This window comes from Phalacrocorax aristotelis, chromosome 3 (genome assembly GCF_949628215.1).
Source record: "Phalacrocorax aristotelis chromosome 3, bGulAri2.1, whole genome shotgun sequence".
In the NCBI taxonomy this organism is placed as follows: domain Eukaryota; kingdom Metazoa; phylum Chordata; class Aves; order Suliformes; family Phalacrocoracidae; genus Phalacrocorax; species Phalacrocorax aristotelis.
The window spans coordinates 94,481,281-94,506,332 of NC_134278.1; the positions used below are offsets into that span (position 1 = coordinate 94,481,281).

Here is a 25,052-nt window from a genome sequence, read left to right on the forward strand (position 1 = left end):
CTCCTGTGATTAATTGATGTATTTCATTTGAATCTCCATGTTCCATCAGGTACAGGATCAGTCAGCAGCAAGTCAGAAGAAATGGATGAAAGACAGTTGAGATCACTTGTCCAAAGAGCCATTACCCAGGAATTGCTTCACTTTTTCACTTTACAGGAACACAGAAGGTACCCCAATAGATCGACACAGCAGCAGCAGCAGCGGGAGACAGAACACCTAAGCATAACTGCTTTCTACAGTGCATTGCTGTCTTGCTCCCCAGTGGTACAGACAGTGCAGTCACCAGCTATTGCTGATACTGGAGAGGATGTTTTATTTGTCCCTTATTTGCTACCACTTGTTTCCACTGCAGAATCCCCATACTGCTAGGGAAGCTCTGTTGCAAGTTAGCCTTGCCTGTGTGCATCTGTGGAGATCAGATGAGGATGTGCTTTCCAAAGTGATATCGTAACCTCCTCAGAAGGCAACAGAGCAAATGGGAGGGGGGGTAATCACATCCAAAACTTTGATATGGTTGCCTCTGCTTCAGAGAAAGTTTTGGAAGACAAAATAGTGGAAGGCAATGATCTCTGACTGTTCAGGGACCAAGACTATGATTATCGGTGCTTCATTCCTGTTCTCACTGCTGAGTCTAACAGTCAGGGCTACTGCTAGTTTTGCTTCTCTCTGCATCCTTGTATCAGCTATGCCATTTCTCCCTGCTCAGGTGTGTGCAGTAGCTTAGCTTCTAGCCCTTGGGAGGGTCTTGCGGACCCTCCAGGCCCGTGCAGACCAGGTGGTGTTCTTTTGTTCACAACTGCCCCATTTCCCTGTGTCCCACTGCCACTTTACATGGAAGCGGTTTAATGATGCTCATCCCCCTGCCGCCCCTGCCCCTTGTGAGCAGCATCTCAGCAAGCCGGGAGTCGATTCCAGGTGCTGGGGTGCTAACAATTCCCGTCCCCCGCGGGTTTCAGTGACACCAGAGGGGATACCTCCCAGGTCCTTGCACGGGGACGCGCACCAGCACAGCGCCTCACGCTTCACCACAGGGCCCTGCGCGCTCTGACGCGCCCCTGCCTCGCCCTGCGCTCCACACCCGCCGTGCCCCCGCAGCCCCAAGGGGGCCATGTCCCGCCGCGCCTCTTCTCTCCCAAAAGCAGCAAAACCACCCGCTCCCGCACCGACGACAGAGGGACCCGAGGCCTAAAACCGCGCGTCCAGGCCCCGCCTCCCGCCGCCGCCAACAAAATGGCAGCCGGCGTTTTTGCCCGCAGTAAAGATGGTGCCGGCACCCCTCCTGAGTGCTGGTACTCCCGCTCCGGAGGCGGGGATTGGCGGGGGCGTGGTGGGGCGTGGCAGGACGCGAGCGCGGCGCAGGGTGAGCGGCGGCAGTGCGCGGTGCCGCTCGTGTCATCCCCGCCGCCCCGGGCCGCCGCCGCCGCCGCCCCCCGGCATGAGGAAGCGTAACGAGTCGGTCACGGTGGAGCATGAGCGCGCCGCCGCCGCGCCCGCGCCCCTCGACAAGGGCTGCAGCCTGAGGCACAGCCTGCGCCTGCCCGCCGCCGCCACCGCCGCCACGGGTATGAAGCGACCGCTGGGCAGGTGAGCGCCGCCGCGGTGGCGGCCCTGCGCCGGGTTTTGTTAGCCCCCGCCGGGCCCGCCGCCCCGCGCTGGAGAGACCCTCGGACCCAGCAGCACTGTGTCCCCCTTCCCCACCGGGTCGCGCCGGGGCGCGGGGCCGCTCCTGAGCCGGGCGGCGGGGCAGCGTTTTGCAAGGAGAAGGAGAGGGTCTTCTTACCCCAGCTCCCCGGCGGCCGAAGAGGCCCCGGGGGCTGGCAGGTACGTGGAGGTTCGGGATGTTTCCCGCCTCCGTTATGCTTCCCCGGGTTTTGTGTGCCGAGTGAGCCGCAGCCTCGGATGCTTTCGAGTTCTTCGTGCAAATAACTAATTAGAGAATGGGGTGGTCGCGGGCCCTGCAGACCCAGATCTGGCCGGCAAAGGCTGGAAGGGTTTGATTTTCATACCTGAGGGTTGCTTCGTCCCGCCCCCTTCAGTATAGACAGGCGTTCGCCCCCCAGAAATGGCTAGCACAAAATCCTCTCTGTCAGAGAGTGTCTGTGGAGGAGCAGGGGCCTGCAGGTAGGATGTCCTTTATTTTTTTTGGAAGAAGCTGGTGCCTGTCAAAGTCATCTGTTCCCTATGAATGAACCAGATGTAGGTGTTGACAGGAGAAGCTAATATGCGTGGCTCTGTTGAAAAGAGTTTAGCTGTGGCTTTTTGCTAGCTGTGTTAATATTTTAAACGTTTTGTACATATTTATGCTGGGAAAATGCTTTTGTTCCTCTATAAAAAATAAAATCTGTAACAGTACAAGGTGCTTATAAGCTGGAACCTTCTCCACGCAAGATTTCAGGGGGACGTAATACACCATGAAGACGGACTTGCAGTTGCAGAGGGCTAGGGAGGAAAAGACGCAACCTTTTAGTTTCATCTACACCAGTATAGTGCTCTTCCGTGACTGTTTCGTAAGTGTGAAGAATCTTTAATGATCAAAATAGCTGTGCGGTTTGGGTAGCTGAAGCCAAGTTGCTGTGCTTTGGGAATACAGCAGCCTGTTTAAAAAAAAAGTGCTTTTCAGTAGATTTCTAGAAAATGGATGATGTGGCTGTTTCTCAGGTAAATTTTCTGAGAATTTTTCTGTTTTCATAGACAAAATTAACATTTGAAAATAACTTTCCTGTTCATGACATGGATTTTTGTCATGTTCAGAGACAGAGGCTTTAAAATGTTATTTCTTTTATTGGATAATAGCTATTCAATTTTACCCCCTGGAGGTAAACCTTTGGGATGCTGTCAGTGCTCTGTCGTGTTATGACAAGCTTTTGGTAATTGAAAATGGCGCTGGGTTGATCTCTTCATTTTAATGACTGTGCAATAGATCAGACTCCTTCAGTGCTCTGCTTTTATAACATTTAAAAGTTCAGCGTATTTTTTCCATTTGTCTGAGTGGGTAGCTTCTAAGACCAGTGGTAATGAAATGATGGCTTATTAACTTCTTCAACATTACAAATGGTATCCAAGTACTTTTTGCTGAAGTGGAAATGCTCCTTCGGTGATGAGCACTGAGCAAGCCCGAAAAGCACCTAGTGCAGGCAGTTGGCTTGGTCTGACAGGCAGGTACTTTGTGGAAATCAGACATAGCACAGCTATTAGATGCAAAGTATTGTAAAGGCCAAGCTAAAAGCAGGAAAAACATATCCCATCTGTGGAAAGTTTTCTTGTATTTATTTCTCCATTTGCACATTTAAAAATGGTCAGCAGGCACATTTTCCTTACTCTTTTCCATGCAGAGCCTTTGAAGCCTGTTTCGGAAATCCCTGAATTCCTAAATGAGTTTTGGGCTTTTCTTTGTGTTTGGTTGTTTTTTTGTTTTGCTTGTTTTGTTTCTTTTTGGGTCAGGTACTGTGTTCCATATAGCAGTGTTTCTCAAACTCTTGACATTGTAGGAAAGCATTATTTGTTTGGAGATCACTTTCCCTTTTCTACATCTCAAGAAATTTTTTTTTCTTTTAAAAAGAGTCCTGTAGGTCATCCTGTGCAGTGTTGCCAAAATATGGTGTGTGTTTGTAACTGAGTAAAAGTGTGAAGTGGAACAATGACTCACTTCTGGACTTCCATTGGTTTTTCTTTTCTGCTGTCCTGGGTTGGGTTGTCTGCCTTTCCTACTGACTTTCAGTGGACCTCCTTGACTTCCTCACCTTGTGAGTCTTCAGACAGTGGTTTGCAGGCAAGATCTCTGGGTCTGCCAATAGCTTCCAGATACATTTTCTACATGATAGCAAATACACTGCTGAAGTGTCAGTCTGAGCATGCAGGAATGAGAGGTCCAGCCAGAAGGTACGATGCCCAGAGATGAGGTGGTTGTCCAGAACAAGTGACCTGAGTCTGGTCGGTGAGCTTTCTAGCTCTGTATCCCACCTTTGGCAGTAGACAGCAGTGGGTGTTTAAGGAGGAACATGAGGAGGGTATGTATACAGTGGACCTCCCTTTGGGGCTACCCTGACTGGGCAGTTATGTGGCCAACAAGGAGTTGTACGCGTGTCTAGATCCTCATATTTTAATATGCAAAGTCATGCTGTTATTGCAGCGTTCCTTATACCACTGGATATAAAATTAGGGTTTGATTGTGGTAGTGTTTTCGGTGTGTTACTTCATTTTTACTCCCTGGGTCACAGAAACTGTAAGCAGGTGAAAACTCTGCTGCAAGGTTGGTGGAGGTGGCACAACACTTGGAATGGGGGATTTGTACCACGGCAGACTACGCTTAGCAGCATGCTCATTGATGAAATCGTTTAAAATCAGCACTTCTGGTGGCTGTGAATTCTGCGTTCAGGGGAAGTCTGCATTTCATACTGCTGTTATTTAGTCTCTCTGCAGATTTGGGAAAACAGCACATATGTTTGGGTTCAGTATGTGGGTTTCCATCTTTTTCTTGTAAATAATACAAACCACTGCTTAGAAGAGGAAAGCGACCCCTCAGTAGCCTGAAGTGGCTGCGTAGTTCTGCAGCCAAGGGCTGATCATGTGGCAGATCCCGTGGGTTGGGAGTGCGGGGGGCTGCAGAGGTAGAGATGTTTGTGATTGCAGCAGTGACCAGGGCTGTAGAGCAGCAGCAGAGCTTGTGTGTGCACTTCCCCAGCAGGGCTCTTTCTCGTCACATCCAGTTCCTCAGCAAAGGCTAAAAAGCACCGTAACTGTAAATGTAAGTGATGTTTGTAGAATACAGTAATGACTTGCCAGCAGGAGCAGCTTATTCTTGCAGCAGTGTTTTTGAGTTTTACTTGTACTGTATTTGTCCCTCTGTTTTGGTTCATTCATATCATCACACTCTGCTCAGTCATCCAGGAGCTGAAACTCTTTCTGAAGAGATGGCTGTGTGTTTGAACTACTCTTACAGAAAGTGTGTGTGTCTGCCACATGTATAACGGAGATGGATATCTGATAAGTAAGATTTATGTGGCTTTGGCTAGTGCGTGCTGTAGTGAGTGTGGCGTTTCTTAAGTGGCTTACAAACAGAAAGGAAGAAATAGAGGTGCTTCCATTTCCCTTCTACAGGTAGCAGTAAATTACAATATGGTTGTTATCTAAGAACTTTACCAGTAGCTACTTTAAAAGTCTGTGAATGGTTTGTTTTTTAAAGAGGCCGAGAAGTTTTGTCAGAAACTGTTAAACGCAGTACTAAAGAAGCAGCATGCAGTGCTTGGTTTTCCTGGTATGTGTGTTTTGTGTGGATGGCCATTCCTCTAATATTTGTGTTATGATGCATTTTCCAGGTGACAATGTTTAAGTGCTAGATGGTTATTAAGGTAGCATTGTGTTTTGGGTAGTTGCTCTGACTCATTTTTGTGGTCAGTGGCTCTGATGTTCTGAGGAAATGCGTTTGAGCAGCCTCAAATGTAGAAAACCTTTATGTGGGAGCACAGAAAATAAAGAAAATTAAGTCAGCTTAATACTGGCATTGATATCAAAGCAAATTCTCCTATGTCATTTCTTCTGAACCCTGATCCTGGTGGCAAAAGTTGACGTGTATGTTCTGTGACCTAGTCCTTATCTGTGCCTCACTGATCCGAATCAGTAGTCAGACTATGGACCTGAAGTATGAACTTTGCCATTCCCTATTCTCCTACAAACACTTGTTAAAACTTGTTTCTGTCTCCATGCTGTGAAGCAGTGAAGAGCCGAAAATCCCATGTGTGTAAGCTGTATGCTTTGATACTTTTGTCTTTCTGCATTGCTGGAGAAGCCTGCTGACCCTTAGGCTGTCTCTTCAGTTATGTTGGCTATCTTCGCTCCTAGCGACGTCCTGTTCCTTGTACAGGTCCCTGCAAGATGTATTTTTGGCACCCTTCCACTGGCTGTCCAGCCTGTGTATCCCACAGCTAGTTTTTTTTTGTCCAAATGTATTACAATTTGGTGTCACTTCAGTTATGCTGTAGCCACCTATGTTTGCCGCCTTGTAGGTTGTGTGCAGCTTTCTCAGTTAGTGCTTTTTCCTGAAAGGCAGAAGGTTGCTTTTACAGTACCCTTTCCTGGATATTTTATGAAAATACAGTGAGGTGCTGAAGACAGTAGGCTGCAGCAGTCGGCTGGTGTCTTTCCCTCTGATGTGGCTGAATTTTACTGGAACAGTGAGTGTGCCCAGGCATGTCGAATGCAATGTGTGGTGACCCGTGGTGCCATCCTGCCCCAGCAGCTGAAGTGCTCCATGCCACCATGTGTCTTTTTGGATTTAAGCAGCAGTATTTTATTCCTGACAGAAAACTTGGCCATCTCTGTTATCTGTCTCCTCCCTCCCCCCACCATATCTTTAGCCCTTGCCTTTTTTTTTTTTTTTTCCCCTGATGTTACTTTGTCTAGAAGCATTTACACAGTCTTTTGTCATTATTCCAGTCTGGTCATTGCAGCAGAGATGACAAATTTTTGCATTGTTCTCCTGCAAGTTTTCATAGATATCTTCCTTAAGATTCCCCCCCACCCCAAGTGAGTTTTGTGCTATTTTCTCTCTTAATTGCTATTGTCAGGTTAAACCAGTTACTTGTTAGTGCCTTCCAAGGAGGAGGAAGGGTGCTGCTTGTAGAGAGACATTTCATCAGTCATGCAGCTTTTTCACCAATTCCACCTCCCTATTGGGTAGCTGCTGCTATTTCAATTGTTCTTGATAGTAATTCTTGAGCAAAGTTCACAAAGGAGATGTGAAATGGTTTCCAGTCACTTGCCTGTGCTTTCTTCCATAGTAAGTACAGGTTAAATCACAGTTCCTAATTTCTGTAAAATGTATAAAAGCAGCTGGCTCTGTGTGAGGATTTTTTGTAATGTGGAGTTTTTTGTTAAAATTCTCTTGAAGTGGATGCACAGTGATATTTTGCTCAGATCTGTCAAAAATGGGGTTGTGTAGTTACTTCCACATGTGTCTGATTCTCTTGTTTTATGAATGGGAACTCAGTGACTGTGGCCAAATCCTGGTTTGTTTCGTGTGTTGTCAGCCATTTTGGCAGCTTATGGCTAAGTGAACGCTTCTGAATTGCTCCCAGGCTACCCAGTTTGGGGCATTAGGTGTTCAATCTCTGCATCATCTTCCTGATTTGTTCAGCCTTTGTAGCCATTATAAATTCTCTTTCCTTGTGCTCATCTTCTCCCCCTCTTTCTCAAGGATATATAATTCATTCAGCAAAATTAGCAAGACTCCCTGCAATGTAGGAGTTATTAGTCTTATTAGTGTGGTTTTTTTAATCTGGGATTTTTTAAAGGATTTATTGATTTGTGAGGCCATCGTTTTGATGTGTAGCTGACAGTTCTGTGCCTCAGTGTGTTATTGTTAAAGTTTGTCTTCTTTCACCATGTTCATCATTGACTTTGGTTTTCGTCTTAAACAGGCATGGTTTGCTCTGTTAAGCATCTCTTGAGGCTCCTAGAATCCTTCTGTGGCCTGTTTGTATGATCTAAAATTTATTTTCTTGGCTTCAACTTTCCCATGAGTCTCTGGATTTTCTGTAATAAGAGCACAGCATTTTTTTGCTGCATCTGTTCTGTGTTATGTTGTCCTACAGTCTAGTCTCTGAGCAGCTTTCTCAAGTCCCCATATTTCTCATGGAGAACTCTGCTCAAGCAGGCATGCTTCCGACTGAAGAGAGTTTGCCCTCTAGTTATGACTGAGTTTTGTGTTTGTCTCCTTGAACTCCTTATTTCATTGCAGTGCCATACGTCTGACATCAGCATGCCCCTAGGTTCAGTTGTTCTGCTTTGATGGCTGATGCCTGAATTAATAATTACTGTAGTGTTATTAATTGCTACTACTTTGTAATTCCTATTAAGTCCTTTCAGACTTAGGAGCTGTGTGAATTGCCAACCTCTGCTTGTTTCAGTACACCTAAACTTCCCAACATACAGGTAGCTCTGGGTAACTCTTGGGACCAAGAGAACTTTCTAGTCACCTCTGGAGTGAAGGTACCTGTGGAGGCAAGGGCCTTTTCAGCGTTGTCACAATCTTTTCTGTCCATTCTTCTCAACTGGCCACTACTGGTTCCTTTGGGCTTACCTGTGAGTACAATCAAGGGCTGGGTTGTTGCCAGGGTGTTGCTGCATTATAGGATGACCAGCTAAACTGAGCTTCTAACATCAGCACAAGTCCTAGGTTCCTGTATGTGCTTTTCCCTCTGGATATCCTTTTTTCCTCTGGTATCCCCATTACTATTTCCAGCCTGTTTTCACTTACACAGAGGATCAATGGTCTACTTACAAGCAGCTAATTTTTGAGGATGACTTGTTTCTATGCTATAAATGGCATGTAGTTGCTGAGCCAGGAATCTAGTTCTCTGCAAAGACAGTCACATGTCATCACAGAGTGTCTTGTATGTTTTCTCCAGGATGCAACATAAATGTGTTTCTTTTTGGTGAAAACAACATTGTTGTGTTTCAATGAAAACAAACGATGGTGGCATCATTTCTTCTCCAGAAGCTGCTGCTGTGGTGCATGCTAGAGGCCTGATATACCCAAGCAGGACTTCTGCTGTAGATGAAGAGTCCTGCCTGCTGAGTCCAGTTTCCTTTGAAAGGTACCACGATGTCCTCTTAGGAGGCTACAGCTAAGTTACTTTATCCTTCCAGACCTGAAGGGCAGGTCAGATTATTTTGGTAATCATGCCAGGATGTGAAATTAGTAAGCAGGCTTTTAGAGCAATTCCCCTACAAAACCCTGGGTTCTGGAAACTCAGTGGGTAGCTGCACTGTAAGTGTCATGTTGCTGGTGTTACAGTAGTGGACAGCTTCTGACATCAGGAGTGGGTAACTGTAAGCAAGGAAGATTCATTAAGGCTGTAATGGGAGAGCGTGATGTTAATGTAGCTGTGACTGAATCAGTACTGCAAGAAGATTAAAAGAAAGTACTTCTGGTGTATTTAAAGGGTAACGGGAGACCTAGGAGACTTTAAAGTCTTTAGCCAGGGTGGAGTCTGTGTGCAATTTTAATGGTAAGACTTAATTTGCAATTCAATGGAAGAAGATTTAGTGGCTAAATGTGTATACTAATGAAAATAATCTGCCCTGTGGAAGGAAGGTCTCAGTGTAAAATGTGACAGGTTTGTCAAGATTACAGCCTGGTTGATAAAAGCATCAGTAGTAGAATTGTTTCTCCAAAGCACTTGACTTTGTGCTGTAGTTTTATTAGTAATGCAAGCCCTTTCAATGGAGAGCATGTTACCTGTACTGAAAACTGGCTCAGTGGTGAGAGAAACAACTGGGGAGTTATCTTGGAATTGATGCTTGGGCTCAAGGGTGCGTAATTTTGTATATCAACCATCCCAACGATGAGACAATTATTGTTGGTAAAACTAGGGTAGGAGGGGTTTGGTGAATAGGGCAGTCTGGGATGCAGGGCAGCTGGTGAGATAGTGAAAAGGTCACTTGAACATAGGTTAAATGTAGCTGTCTGGAAGACAGGATAGGGGGGGAGAGTGTAGAGGTTTTAACTGTGGAACGGGAACTGTGACAGGGTGAAGTTGTTCTGGGTAATCACCTCTGCAAGCTGTCATGTCCTTTTGCACAGGCCTGGCACGAGTATCGCCTATCCAGGAGCAAGGCTGTGATCTAGGCTTTGCACTCTTGCCGTGCTGACACACATTTCTCTTTCTCAAAGCACTAAGTGTTGGTAAAACAGTGCAACGCTGAGCTTCAGAAATCTGCTTATTCCTTATTGAAGGCAATTTAAACTTGCAAGCAGACTCTCCTAATTTTAGACTCTATTAAGTGCCTTGATTGTTTAGTATGAATATTGAACTGAGCTAACAGGACTGGATGTCTGTGTTTACTTTCCAAATCAAAGTGTTTAGCCCAGATTTATTTCAATGTTGTAACTGTTACAGAGTAGCAGAGCAATAAGAAAGATTGTTAGACTAGGAAATTAACATTTAAAATACAAACACTTGAAACTATTTTAGATAAGTTGCACAGCTGCCCTCTTCTTTTTCAAAACAATCTATCAAACCACAGAAAGAGAATTTTAGAAATCGAAAGAGGAGCATGAAAACCCCAGGCATCAAAGTTGTCTTCTGAATCTAGCAAATAGTTGAAGCAAACCCTTCTAGTGGAGGGCGTATAGTGTTGTCTAGTGCAAGTAGCTCAATCTTTGTGGAGTTTATTTTAAAAAGAAAAAGAAAAATCTTCCCCCCATTCCCCCCATAGACTGGACAGTTTCACCTTTTTTTTTTTTTTTTTTTGGGTAAATGCCATGTCTGAATGAACGCTGAATGGCTTTAGGCACAGATAACAGTTTAAGATTCTTCTTGTAACATCTTTTAAGCCCAGAGCTTCTCCTCTCTTAATCATGCTTGGGAAGAGATAACAGTGTTCTCTTGTGTTTTAGTAGGGGCGAAATGAATAGCAAGAGCTGGTGTTCCTTCTCAGCCTCTGAAAAAAAGAACTGATGGGTAGGCCAAAATGTGTGCCCTACCTTTCATAGTATAATTCATCAGGCACACCATAAAGAAGGATAGCTGAGATTTCAAATATTCTTTCCTGTAGTATCTGTGCTGCTGTTCCAAACATGAATGGTTATATTAAAATCAAATTAGTACCTGCTTAAAATGCTGGTTAATTCTTCTTGCAGAAGATTGGTGTTGAATAACAAATGAAATGAGGTTGTGTGCAGCCTCTCTTGTTACTAAAGGTGTACAGAATAAAGGACTTTGTGTGGCATACCTGAAAAAAAAAACCCTCTTGGAAGAGTACTTTCCAGTGGATATATGCAAGCTTAGAGCAGAGAACAGTAAATGCATTTACCCTGCCTAGAGGTTGATTTGCCTTCCCCTGGGATGACTTTTATGAGACAGAGAAGCCTGCACAAATGTGTGTGGTGTAACTTGAGCTTTGGAGTCGGGGCTTCCAGGTTGCAGCATCCTTGCTTGTGGAGGAAAGCGTGTCCAAGGTGTTTTAAGAATCAAGCAGATTTTTTTAGACTTCCTTGGCATCCCCAGGAAGAGAAGCCTGGCTCTGTTTTCTCCCCTAAAGCAGTCCTATCTCACTTCCTGTAAAGTTTTGATTGGTTTCAGAGCAACTTTAGGAAGCAGGAGTGAAACTGGCAATGTCAGTTTCATACTGCTGAATATGAAAACTATGAATTGGACACAATCATTGGAAATATCCCATTCGCTTGTTCTTGCAAATCCAGCAGAAATGCAGTGAATAACCTTTTCTTTCAGTTTCCAATAGCTTTGGGCTGTCTCTCGTAAAGCATTCTTTCCCCCTTTCAAATACTGGAGTAGGGACCACGTTTGGCTTTGAACTTTGTGGCAGGCTGAGGTACACTGCTGCAAAATGTTCTGTGCAGTTAATTACAATCTTCAACACCTGCTTTTCACCTTCTTTGAGTATTTGTTTTCTGCCTTGGCCTTTCAGAGTTTTGTAGTATTAGCAAAGGCTCTGGATTTAATTGTCATTTTTTCAAGCCTTTGTCATTTTGGAGTTGTTTCCTCAGCAAGATGATAGCTAAAGCTGGAATCCCTGAATAAAGCACAGAGGAAAGCAGGAATGGATTAATCTTCCTAGTTGTATGCAAAATAACCCCATGTTCAAGGTATGCCAGAGGCTGGCAGTGGTTCTGTATCTGTTCATACATTTGTTCTTTAACCATGGATGTTGCTTTATGGCCATGTGCTGTTCGTTAAGCCTCCCTTTTTAAACGGGTCAAAATTACACAGGGCACTGTGACTGCCAGCTGAATGTGACTGTGCTCAGCTGACGGTCAGCATATGTAATGTCTTGGCATTGTTTAATGCTCTTGTTTTCTTGTATGCCTCTAACAGGGAACTGTTGGTTCATTGTGATCAAAATGTATTACTAATGATGTGTTCTCCATCTAAAAGGTGGCAGTATCACTGCTAACACAAGTATTTTTCCTTCAGGCTTCTGAGGAGGAATGGCTTCTGATCTGTGCCAGCAAAAGCAGAGCTGTCTCATTTGGACAAATATAAGATGACCATCTTCATGCATTTAGAAGGAAAAAGGTCTACAATACACAAATGAGGCTTCAGTTCAGGTAGTTTAAAAGAGAGCCAGAGCAACAGAGCCTGCCAGTAGTGGTAATTACCAAGCTGTGTGGCAGGTGGCTGTCTCCCAAAAACTGTCATGTGCAAAGAAGAATTCATGTTCAGAGTTGTGCAACTTTAACATATGGACCTGTTCCTACATGCGTTACCCATAGGAAAAAGTCTGAACCTATGGATTCCTATTATTGCTGCAAGGTTAACACAGGCACACAAGTCTGGCAGATTTACAGCACATTAACAAGTTTTAAGTGGTGGTAGGGGAACTGTCTTGGCTGTACTGTATGCTTTTTCAATTACGGTATGCATTCAACAGGCAAGTGCCTTTATGTTAAGCGGCAGTTAGGAACTGTGGTGGAGTATTGCATGTCTAAATTCGTTCTGCTCTTGAACCTTTGCTTGTGCACCCTGATACTCCTCCTTGTGAAGGAGAGTGTGGTTGAGAGAAATGAGCTGTACTGCTTCAATAAAAATCCAACTCAGCTGGTCTTAAGCTCCTGTTTTGCACTTCCAGTGCTGTTTCAGTCTTTTCATGTTTATATTCTGTTTTTTCCTCTTTCATTTGCAGACAGCTTTGTGTTCTCTGGCTCGTGGACTAGTGAGAGGTCTGTGTCTTTAATATAAACCAGCTGTCAGCTGTGAAATGAGTGGAAAACTTAAGAATTCAGTAAACACTGTGGAGGGGAGTGTTCTTGCACCACAGTAGTATCTCAATGCCAAGTTGGACTAAAATCTAGTGTGGGTGACTTCAGATTTGATTAGCGTCAGCAGCATCGCTGGGGAGCTCTGGAGAAAGTGTATTCTTAGAACTTAAACAAATGGTTCATACTGGAAAGGTTCTGGCAGAAACTAAACAGCTGCTGCAGAAGATGCATTCAAGGCAAGTCAACAACCTTTAAACCCTAATCCCCAAGCCTGCTTTTCTGTCCTAAAAGTCAATTGTTCAATTGCCTAGGGTATAATAGTTCATTGTTTGCTACATACTTAAAATAACAGCTTTCAGGTTAATCTTGTCATACACAATTCACATTAATGCTAATAACCAGCTTACGTAAGTATTGAGAAGTAACATAGCTGTTGCTTAGGCCATGCTGTCAGTATATATTGTAAATAATCAGTGCTATATTGCTGAATGTTCCGCTCATTCTTGTCTCCTGGTGTGTGACACGTGTAGATATCAAGGCTGATGTTCCAACCTCCTGTCTGTCAAAGGAAGAGCCAATACTTTGTGTTTTAATTACACAAGCAGTGTTGTTACTATGTTTGAGGGGTAGTCAGCTTAGGTGATGGTTGTGGAGAGCCCAAGGCATGACATTGGGAAGCAACAGGGTGCTCGAGGTAGGAATCTTAGACGTAGCTTCCGTGTCCCTGTCCTGTGGGGTGTATAAATGCTTGTGTGACCCTTCATTTGCTTTGCTTTTTGCAAGCGTGCTTCATTGCCAAAGGCCCGTGCATTACCTGCAGGCTGCTACATTATTTCTGCTCGTTAACATTGTACACTAACTTGCTTTTCCCTCACTTGATGGACATAATTTTTTTTTTTTTTGCTTGCTGTGTTCTGACTCCCTGCATAACCTGCCCTGGCATTTCATTGCTATCAACTGACTGGTCAGCAGTGCCTTCCTCTTCCCCTTAGCCTGAGTGATGATGCCACATTTCCCCCTCTTGCTGCACCAGGGTCCTGATTCTTGCAGGTCCTACCCCAGATCTTTCCCTGTTCCACAACCTGAAATGTGGTTATTAAGGTCTCAGTAGCTGGAGCTTGCTGGCCCCTTCTGAAAATCCCAATTTGTTGAGATGCTCTGCTTTACTTTGCACTTACATCTCTGAGACAGACCTGAGGTCTTGTAAATAACTGGCTAAATGGCTTCCTTCTTGATGTTTTACTGTTTTAAGTTAATGTTTAATCACTTGATATTAATCAGAAGGAGGCACAGAAGCAGTCTAAGTGAGAGTCTGAGCTGGAAGAGAGGAGCTAGGTAATGAAGTAGTGAATGGGGTGGGGAATTTGGGAGCTTGAAGTTTCAAACCTCATCTGCATTAAGAAAGTTGGAACAACGCTGTCTGAAGCCCTTACCCCAGCCAAAAGGAGATACCCTATAGGCAACAGCTTGTTCTGGGGCTGAAATAGATAAGGAAGCCTCAGGGAAGAGTTTGGGAATAGACAGTTTGCAATGAAGGGAGGGAAAGGACACTGCTGAAGAGGAATCTGTCTAAGGCAGCAGTTGTACAGTCTCTGTAAGCTGATGCCACTGTCAAAAGAAAAGATTCTGGAGGCTCCTTTGGACAGGCTTTTCTGCCACAACTGCTAAACCATTTCTAATGGTTTGAAAGTCTAATTTTATATGTATTTGCATGTATCCTCTATGATGTGGATACAGGTTCAGGTATTTCCTATGCTGAATTTTCTTTTGTGGCCACCACATTGAGGCTTCAGATATGGAAGTGAATGAAAAATGGGATAAACTGCATAGTTTACCCATGTAGAGCTTGCCAAATGAACTTGAGTAACTTCTGACTGAAAGGTGATGTGGGGGATTTTTTAAAGATTATAGGAATCCAGTAGGCCTAACTAAAGGCAGTGCCAGTAGATATTTTATTGATGTTACATGGGGCATTGTTAATGGAAAATAAGGGGTGGGATGCTGAAAGTGCTGGTTAGTATAAAGACAAAATATTCTGGTTCTGTTTGCTGACATGCAGCACTTCTCTGGAGCTATGTATGCAGCTTTCACTGTCGTTCTGTGATACCACTATGAACAGAGAAGTAAGCTAGTGCTTTTGATAGATTTTTGCTGTGCTTTAGAAATATAACATACTATTCAGCAAAAAAGAAGGAAGAAGGCATTTTTTGCTATAATAGCAGCAAAGCAAAGAAAAAATTTCAGTAGCTGGCAGTGTTTTTTCTATGGTTAAAATGCTTTGAATTTTCTGCCAAATGCTAATTCAAAAGGGTTTATGGGTGCACTAACATTTCCTTGTCAATGCTGGGTTTTGAGCTTTTGCCCCTGTTGGGGCACCTCCACTTTCCATCACTATTGGTGGTGTGTCTGTTTAAAAAATAAGCCGTCATATATTCTGAGGAACTTGAAGGTGGAGCTTGCATGTTTGAAAACATTCTCCGAAAACTCAGCTTGCCTTTCTTTTCTGTATTTTTTTTTTTTTTGTGAAAACCTGTAGGCTTTAAATTATTGGCTTTCTACTGCCTTTCTAAGCCCATTATTCCTGTTAATTTGTCTTCTAACTAGAAGAGAAATAGTAGAACATCCCAACTGTTTGCTCCTGGGTACAGTCAAACTAAGTAAGTTGGTGGAAACTATGGAGTGGAGTAGCTTTTCCTGGGCTGGGTCTCTGCCAGTGAAGGCTTGAATGCCTTGCTCCATCCTAGCTTTTTAAGGTCAATATTTAAGAAGGTGTGTTTAGTGTTTTATTGAACCCCTCTCCCACTTTTTCATTGGTGTAAATAGGACTACTTAGTAGCTAAGCCAGATTTTGAGATTTGGATAGCTTTTTCTGCCTCTGGCTACTGGGTAAATCTTTACTGAGCTTTTGAAGTACTCTAGTACCCTTCTCTTTTTCTAGGAAAAATCACTGTTCAGTGAGAAGTCAGCTAGTCTGATTTGTTACCTGAACCTGGCGAACTTTAGTCTGTCTAGCTCAGCAATGCATTGCCAGAGGGATGCTCATGAAGCATGGGGTGTTGCACTTTGCCAGGGATTGGTGGGAGGAAGTAAGCAGGCAACTGTTTTAGGTAGTGTGTCCTTTGTAGGATGAGGGACTGGACTGGGTGACTTCTCGTGATCTCTTACAACCTCTTCACTGTTCGTGTATCTGTGACATGACTAAAATAGTCCCTGATTTCAGATGCTTTTCTTAAGTCGAATGATGAACTTTTTAGATGCTACAGTGATGAAAGTCAGTGATGAAAGTCAGGAATGAATTTGCCTGATGCATCTTCTGTACCTCTGATGGCATAGAATGGAAATTTACCTTGTATTAATTGGCTGATACTTCCTGGTATCTAACAACTAACAACTCTTACTGTTAATGCTTGCTTTTATGTTTAGATGGATTTGTACTTGAATTCTAGAGGCTGTCAAAGAACGAATAGATACCCAACCTTTTCTGTCTCTTCCCAATAGCTGAAAGATCAGGTTTTCTTTTGCAGCATCAAAAAGTAAATTATGCCTTTCACAGACATGATGTGTCAGTAACTATTTATTCTGCTGCTGCGTGCTTGAAAAGTTAAGTCCTTTACCTGTGTAAAAATATGCTCTGCATGGTTCTTTGCAATGTAGTATCTTTATTCTTTTGAAGAAGTGCCGAAGTGATGATACCATACTACAGTTTAGTTTTTGGGAGAGGGACCAAAATACGTCTTCAGAAAAAGCAAAGTTTCAAAAATTTAAGGAGCTTTTTGTAAGAGATATGGCAAAAGAAGCTGGTAGAGCGAATTTTCTTCTTATTTTCCAGATCTTTCCAAGAGGAAAGTTTTTTAGGAATTAGTTGAAACTAAGTCTCTGAGGTTGCAAATACCCATGCAGTTTGTCCATGATTTTTTTGGGATTGTTCTGTGAAACAAGCTTGGGGGTGGGGTGGGGGAAGTAATGCCTTTACCTTTGTGTCTTGTTTCCAGGATTGTGGTTTATGATTTTTTTTCTTTGACAATTGCCTAATCCCTAGAATAACAAGATGAGTTAGGGTCCTTTGATTTTTATTCTTGAGTTGTTTTGCAGTGAACTGATCCTGCTAAAAAGGATCTAGTCCCAAAGGGAGGGATCAGTTGCTCAGATGCTAAGAGTCCTGGCAGATACTGCTGTGTTCCCACTGGTTTTCATGAATTCGGGGGAAGATCTGTTTTCAGGATTGGATTAATTTTCTATAATTCAACTTCCCTGCTCTCTATACAGTACATCCAGTGAAGCAGAATTAAGGCTTGGCTGCAGACTTTTCGTTGAGGAGACTTCTGTATAGCTGGGCCTGAAATAAAAGAATCACGTGGTTGCCTATTTGCCTATGCAGCTTCGTTCACTGTGCACAGAAACCAGGAGGGGACAAACCCTTTGATATTAGCATCTTTTCAGTTTGCATTTGGCTGCACATAAAGCAGGTTTTGCAGAAAACTAGAGGAGAAAAAGACCCATAATAATTTCGTAGTGGAAAACTACTTTGTTGTGTGTCACTACACAAGCTGTCCAAAAGCTGGTAACGTTTTGGGGTGAAGATGAAACCCGCTGCCTGCCTGTGAACTCCCATTCAGGAGCTGAGAGGCTCCCTCTGGATGTGCTTTCACACAGTTGGAAGGCTGATAGGTTTTTCCCTTTTTATTTTTGTGGCATGGAACAGGTGAAATAAAACAAGAGTAATGAGCTTTCACCCTTGTAGCAGAGCTGATGAGTTCCTAATGGAAATTCTTCTGGTGTACTTCTGACGCAGAAGTGTTTCAGGTACTCTCCAGGGGAAATTATTTTAATCTAAATCTGTATGCAGAATGTGCCACAGTAATATGGTCATTGGACACTCTCAGTTCATGAAACCTCCCGAGTTTTCTGGAGAGGAGGGAGGAACACCAGTACTGGGAACTAGAAGATGCCTGCAGTAAATCTGCTTGCCTTGGTTGCATTTTGCAGACACACTGCGATTGTGGACCAGGGGTTGAAATCCCTGTTGTGTGACAGGGCAGTACTTAAACCTTAGTTTGGCAGTTGTTTTCCATGGTGAGAGAAAAAGATGCTCGTGTTTGCGGTTCCCTTAGTGCTGGTAAAGATAGTATACAAGGGAGAAGCTGTCATGAGAGGACCCCCAGCTCCTCCTTGCTGGCCAGATGCTCTTATTGTCTGTCCAAATGCAAAATATGCTTGTTCTGCGTGAATAGAAAATTTTCCTGGTATTTACACCTGGACTAAGGTCTTATGTTTCTGATGTCACACTTGCAGGAAATACTTTCTTCTCTCAGATTTAAGTATGTCTGGAGAGAGAATGTGTTTTTCACATCCACTTTGGAAACCTGCGTGAAGCAGAAGCTACTTCAGATTTTGCCTGTGTTTGGGCAGAGTGCAGAAGTTGGGTGAAAGCCTTCGGTGAATGAAGGGAGAAAACGTGATATCTGTGGGGACTTTATTTTGGGGTGCCTTGGGGTTGGGTGTTTTGGGTGGTTGTGGGTGGCTTTGTTGTTGTTTTGGTTTCTTCTAGACATTACTTGTATTGCTCCCAGAAATCCATTTATGACATTCTTCAGTGTCTTCAGTTTGCAGCTGCTTATTCTCTAACTCACTTGTATTTTGCTGCTAAGACCGACAGAGTTTCTTGGTGAAAACGGGGTGAAAACTATGTTGCTGCTACTTTTGCCTAAGCTCACCAAAAGCTCCCTGTGCAGGGCGTTTATTTCCTGAAATAGTTTTTCCTGCAGAGCAAGGGCAGTTTAATTTGTGTTAAATTGCTCACTGAAGACTTACCTGATAATTTGACAATGTCTGTACTTCAGCAGTGGGTCCTTCTCAAAGAGCACAACTGTAGGCAGACTTTCTGTGTTGCTTGTTACTGCTTCTGCACTTGGGACCTCTGCCGCCGCCTCCTCTATTTGCTGCTCTCTGTGGGGCAGAGGTCAGTCAGTCTAAGGCTTTGGGACTCACTAATATTGTTCTTAAAGTCCCTGTTTTGTACCGTTTCCTCTGCCTGTCCTTTGTTGTTTCTGCTTTCCTTAATACTTTAGGAAACTGGGCTTGAAATATGGAAATGTCATGGGAAGACTTGCTGGCTTTCTTCACCTCTTCATTGTCAGGCTTGCCATGGCAAGTATTAAAATCTGTTGAGCCTGTTGACATGCACTTGTTGCAGCCAGAGCTGGTTGGCAGTGTCTTAGTAATATATTTTTTTGTCCCTTGAAAAATGGCAGTTCCTTTACCTTGTCAAGAAAAGTGCATTGACTTTGATGGTAGATGTTTCTGAGGTCCAGAGTATGGCTCCTGAGTGAGAGGAGGTGGACAGGTACTTGTAGGCAGGCAGCAGTGTGATGGAGGCAGGTTTTGGATGAATAGGAGGATAGCCTATTCTCTGTGAGTACCCTAGCAATCATGCCAAAATCTTAGCCGGCTGGTGGTGTTGGGGTGTCTTGTTTTTCACTGCGCTGAAAAACTGTTCCTGAGAGTCTTGGGTTTCGCCTGGGGCCACAAAAGGTGTTGAGATCTTGAAGATTTTAGTGCATGATTGAACTATTTCCATCCCAGTTCTGTCTGTACACTCGTATTTCTTGTAGAAATGCTTAAAAAAAGAGGTCTTCAGGCTTTCTATCTGATAATTTAACTAGCTGACAGTGTTAAAAACCCCTTAGCACTAGTGTGGATCAAGTTCAGTGTGTTGACTCCTAAAATTGCAAAATGGGAGATTAGTAATTTCATGCCTCTTGGAAAAAATGATCTCTGCTTTCAGCTGCTGGCGGTTCCTGATGCCGAGAACTGGTTGCTCGCTGGCGTGCAGCATTGTTCCTGCTTGAAACCATCTGCTGGAAAGCAAAGGAAGTTGTGCTGCCTGAAGGGTTTACATGCATTTTAGTTCTTGACTGCAATTGTAGCTGAGGGCCTTGGTGTTTCTACCCATAAAATGTTAATCAACTAGATCATTAGAGGTACACCTTTATGTATATGTACATGCATATATATATATATTTATATGTATATACACACATATGAGTGTGTATGTGGTAATTAATCTGAGGCAATAAAGTATATTTGGAGAAAAATTGCTTAACTAGTTGCTGTGTGATCCTTTGGGGATTTTGCGGGTTTGTGTTGTTTTTTTTTTTTTTTTGTAACTTGTTCTTCCCAGTCAGAATACTTCAGAGAAAATAGAAATAAAGCATTGGGGAAATTGTTCCAAACTCAATCTGGGCTCAGAGTGATGCAGCAGATAAGGAATTTCATAACGTTTTATAACTTGAAAGATTTGCTTTCCAGGGTGTTGAGAGGTTATGAACCCTTTTAGCTGGACAAGGCAGAATGTCTGCTCCAATCTGTACATGGGATCATGTGTAATTTTATCAGTCTCATTACATTCCTCAAAACGTGAAAATCTAGCTAAACAAAATCTTGCTGATAGTGATTTAAATGGGAAGTGCAATGAGGCAACTTTTTGGACACAAACATGTGATATGTGTTTAGTCTAGAGATCCTGAAATCTGTTAAATCAGCAGGAAAAAAAGCTCTTGTTAGAGTGTTAAAAAAAAAAAAATCAGTGGGGAGTTTCTATTCCCTTTTTCTAAGCTGCATATTATCAGCTGATAGTTTGGTTACTTCTGCTTCTCGCAAACAACTAAGGCTACGTAAACTGTTTAAAGGTAGTTTTTTTTAAAGAGTAGATAACCAGGTTTTCAAATATACCATACACAGAGGTGGTTGTGAAAATTGTTTAATAAAATTTCTGCTGTATTCAGGTCTGTCTCTCTCTCACTTTTTTTTTTTCTTTTATACAGGAGATACGGATTATGGTTTCGATTGCGGAAGTTAATAATCTGGTTGCTGGGAGTATACATAGCCATTCCATTTCTAGTAAAACTTTGTCCTGCTATTCAGGCGAAGCTGGTCTTCCTAAACTTTGGTAAGTGACTCAGTCTGTTGGGATGGGTGAGGTGTGAAGGGGAGGAATGTTCATATCTTTCATTTGTCTGCCTTCACTTTTACCCCACATGTGTACAGCTTGTAAAGGATATGAACTTTGACAGGTTGTAAGTTCTCCAAGCTATGGTTTGTGAAGCATTTTCTGTGGCCCTAGTGGTCTTTGTAGTATGTCTTTGTATAAATACGGGGACCAAACCGAGGACAGCTTTCAGCCAAAATGGTGTCCTTCAGAAAAACTCTGCATTATGTCTAATGCATTTTTCTGAAGGGTTCAACAAAGTTGCACGAATAGACAGCAAGCAAGGGAAATCAAATCTAGTGAATTGTTTTTCAGGCCGTCACTCTTCACCTGAAAGCATTTTAGAATATTCTGGTTGGGCCAGAAGAGGCCTGTTCGCGTGGTCAGATTGAATGCTTTCCTTGTGTCTGTTTAGCATTTGATCAAACTGGCAGTATGGTGGGTCTGACGAGCTGGCTCAGCTCCCAGGTCGCCCAGGGAGGCCTGAGCAACCACAGGATGGAAAATGATGGAGCATCACTGTATGAGAGATACTTCTTTGCTCTCTAAATTTGCCTTTAAACCTCACTTGTGTGTTGTAATGAAGTTTTGATAAAACCTTTCTTTGATTGTAGAAGCTTGAAGGACCAACAACAGATATGTTGCTTTTATATAACTTCTGTCATTTTGATCGCATGCTCTGTATATTCTAAAAGATTGGATCATGGTCACTGTGAAGTGTGCACATGTACGGGGCCAGCTCTTGTGCCTTGATTGTCAGAACTGACAGCTGGGTAATGTGAATAATGCAGGTTACTTCCACTTTCATCAGATTGCTTTTTCAGTGATGATTTTTAATTTGCCCTTGCAGAGCTTTGTAGGTCTCCCTGAAGTTCCTACCTCTGTTGATTCCCAAGTGACCGAAATAGTTGTCCCGTAACACTTTCTCGCACTAGTACTTGCACTAATATAATGCAGTGTTGTTCCTACTGCTTTCTATAATGGCACTGAAAGTACTCCCATGAAAAACTATTTGCCTTAATACAGAGTGCATTCTAACACACTTATTAGAAGTACATTGGCACATTTAAATAATTCCTCTCCACTGGAGAGTGACATTTCTCCTTCAGAGGAGTGGTGTAGGATTTCCCCTGTTATGTTGTTTTTAACCGTCTCAGTGTAATTCACTAGTCTTCAGCCATCTTTTTCTTCTCCTTTTGAGTAGTTTGGGATTTGCTTCCAAAACAATAGCACTGAGCTTCTGGAGAAAGTGCTTCCATTTGTTTCTCAAGATAGCTAAAGATGAATTGATAGCTGTGCTGCCACTGTTAGCCACCGAACCAATGTCTGGATTTGTTCTCGTGGACAGACTTCTATTCCAGGTTGAGATACACGGACATACGGGTAGAGATCTCAAGCTGTTTCCACTGGAAGTTTACAGAAAACTGACATTTCTAGAAACGTAAATACCAACTAGATCAGATTTAGTGTATCAGTATGATTAACTTGTTCTTTTGTGTAATTAAATCATGTGATTTTTGTCATGTGATGTGTTGTGAGCTCTGAAACATGTCACTAAAACCAACTCCTTCATGTGCTAAATCTCCATGTGATATATGCCTATATGATAATGACGATCTGTTTATCAGTGTGTATAGAATAGATGGACCATCCCATTGATAAATGCCATACATAAAATGACCTGTACTTCTATATTTTTCTCTTGCTTTGAGGTAGATGCTTACCTGACCCCCATCACTAACATTGGTACGTTCCTGTTCATATCTTTGTAATACAAAACCTGGCAAGAAAGTTGTAACAGATTTGGCAAATGGGAAAATCAAGGTACAGAGAAGTTGAATCATTTTCACAGAACACCACTAGAAGTGACTTCTGCGGTTGAGGTCGGGACAGGCACACAACTTACTGTCCTCTTGGAGGATCCACCACCCTTGTGAGAGCATCACTGAGTTCTGCAGTGACAGTACAGTGATCCAGCGGGTTTCTGGTGGTGTGCATGCTTTGGCTGGGACTCTTCCACGTGCTTTTTGCATAAGAGCAAACAGACTTGCACGGGTATAGATTTGCAGTCTAATGGGCCAGATTTATCAGGTTAACGTTGGCTGCCTTGGTTTTCATGTTTGGAATGTTTAGGGGTTTTTTTTGTGGGGGGAGGGGTAGGTGAAGTGAGATTTGACTGTTATTATCAGTGCTTCTTTGTGCGTCAACAGCACAAAAACTTTGGTATGTTAATTGTTATGCCACTAAATTTTAAGGAGACAGACTTCCTGGTTCTGCTGCAGTGGAGCTTAAGTCTATGGGAAGAGCCTGAACTGTCAGGCGAAGAGTCTGTAAAACTGCTCAATGCTGTTAGTAGATCTCTATAATGTCTCTCTTGGTATTGGGTGTGTCAGAGGCTGCCTAGAGAGGCCATATTGGTGATGGAAAAGCAAGCCTTTAGGCTAACCACATCCACTCGTTTAGCACATTGCACAGTGTCTATAAGAGGTAGCTTGTGAACCAAGCAATGGAAAACAAAATGCTGAAAAAGTTTGATGTTTGACTTTCCTGATGTTGCTCATGTTTGAATCATTGAATATAACAAGCAATAAACAGCTGTGTGTTGTGTAAGTTGGGGAACATAAAACATTTGGAAGAATGAATTGAGGTGTAATGATTTTTTTCAGGGATCTCTTGCTGAAGAGGTGAAGTTTCCAGCCTAACATGATCTTCTTTTTTTTTCTTTTTTAAATGTTGCAGTGTCTGGGATATATGGGAATTATTTGATAGTTTTTGGAGAGTGGGCTAACGAACTGCATATTCTCCTCAAAGGCACAGGAAGACAGTTTAATGCAATTTATCTTACAGGACAAGAACAATGTGGTGTCTGCTACTATAATGAGTATATCCTTTAGATTGTTGCATTATAGAAGCTGAAACCACATGACTTCCTGAAACATGTTATGGCTCTGGGATGCACCCTTTATGCCAAGGAGTTTGTCCCATCAGTAATTTCTGTTATAGCTACAATGCAAACAGTAAGAGGTTTGCCAAATCAGCTAACCCACCCCATTGATGCAGCAGGAGCAAATATCATGTGTCTGGGAGATTTACTAAGCAGACTGGGCAGAGATGGTTAAATGTGTGTCACAGCAAGCTTTGTCTCCCCCACCTCTTAATTTTAGCCGTCTCCCTGGTTCTTTTGATGGTTGCTTGTGTCTTCTTACCTTGTTCTCTTTGATGGTCATATTTTAGTCACAGCTATAGCCAATTCATCCTTTCATACAGAAAGAATAAGGCCTTCCCAGCACAGTGGACCAGTTTGTACAACTCTCCAGTGCCTTGGTAAAGCAGTTCTGTGAGAAAATAAAGGTAAAAATTAAAAGGTTTCATGTTCTGGTGGTTCGTTCTTTTTGTATTTCAGTGAGGGTCCCATATTTCATTGACTTGAAAAGACCACAGGATCAAGGTTTAAACCACACCTGTAATTATTACCTGCAGCCAGAGGAGGATGTAACCATTGGAGTCTGGTAAGGAAGCCTGTTCCGTGCAGTATGTGCCATGCATCTTTATCCTTCCTTTTGTTCTCAGTGTTGCCTATCCAGTATTTTTGCTGTGCATGTGACAACCATTGCCTGCTCTGATTTGTGGATGTTTCTGTTCTTTCTCTGCCAAGTGACCGAGTTCATGTTGAAAAGTATGCAAATCTCTGGAGCTTGTCTGAACTCAGATCAGTAGTGCATGAAACACAATTCGACAACCTGCACATTCAGAGAAACTTCATAATTTGGAATCGTAAAGGTTACAAGTCTGCATTGCTACAAAGATAATGCCTCCGTGTCAGATGAGACCCAACGATTTAGAAGTTTTGTCATTCAACTGCTGTTCATATTTTGTTTTGTGAAATAAATGTGGGGGAAGATAGGAAAACAGGATCAAAGTGTTCAGAGTAGGAGGAAGAATATTCTGCATATAAAACATATGTAAGGTTTGGAGAGTGGGTGCGAACGGAACACGCAGCTTGCTCTCTTAAAAAAACAAGTGACAGTGTCAGAACTCGCTTGTCATTCCTTCCTCACAAAGATGATTTTCTGGTCTCGGGCAAGGGCAATTCATTTTAGCTCTTTGTTACCCAGGATCAGCTCAGATGGTTGGTTCTTTGTCTGAAAAGCCCTGCCTTCAATACTTCCTGTATCATCACACCAGCTTAAACCAGCTTCTGCATCTGTTTCTCATGATTACTTTCTGTTGTGTCTTAACACCAGAAGTTTCAACGCTATAGAAAAGTTCCTGCTAGCTTTGAAGAAAAAGTGCCTGCGGTTTGAATATATATGCAAGAGCAGCAAACACCTGAAAAAAAGGCTA

General features: G+C 42.9%; 1 protein-coding gene across 2 annotated transcripts in view; it reads left to right on the forward strand.

Moving 5' to 3' along the window:
- Positions 1 to 1,275: 1,275 nt before the first annotated feature.
- Positions 1,276 to 25,052, forward strand: part of ABHD12 (abhydrolase domain containing 12, lysophospholipase) — a 44,955-nt gene continuing 21,178 nt past the window's right edge. The window contains exons 1-3 of one of the 2 annotated variants that reach the window (XM_075088550.1): positions 1,276 to 1,584; positions 20,545 to 20,669; positions 24,112 to 24,217. In XM_075088550.1, coding sequence (XP_074944651.1) covers positions 1,436 to 1,584; positions 20,545 to 20,669; positions 24,112 to 24,217 — 380 coding nt within the window. In that variant the 5' untranslated portion in view covers positions 1,276 to 1,435. Of the gene's footprint in view, positions 1,585 to 4,726; positions 4,745 to 20,544; positions 20,670 to 24,111; positions 24,218 to 25,052 lie in introns of those variants that run through there. The other variant, XM_075088551.1, reaches the window with a different exon arrangement.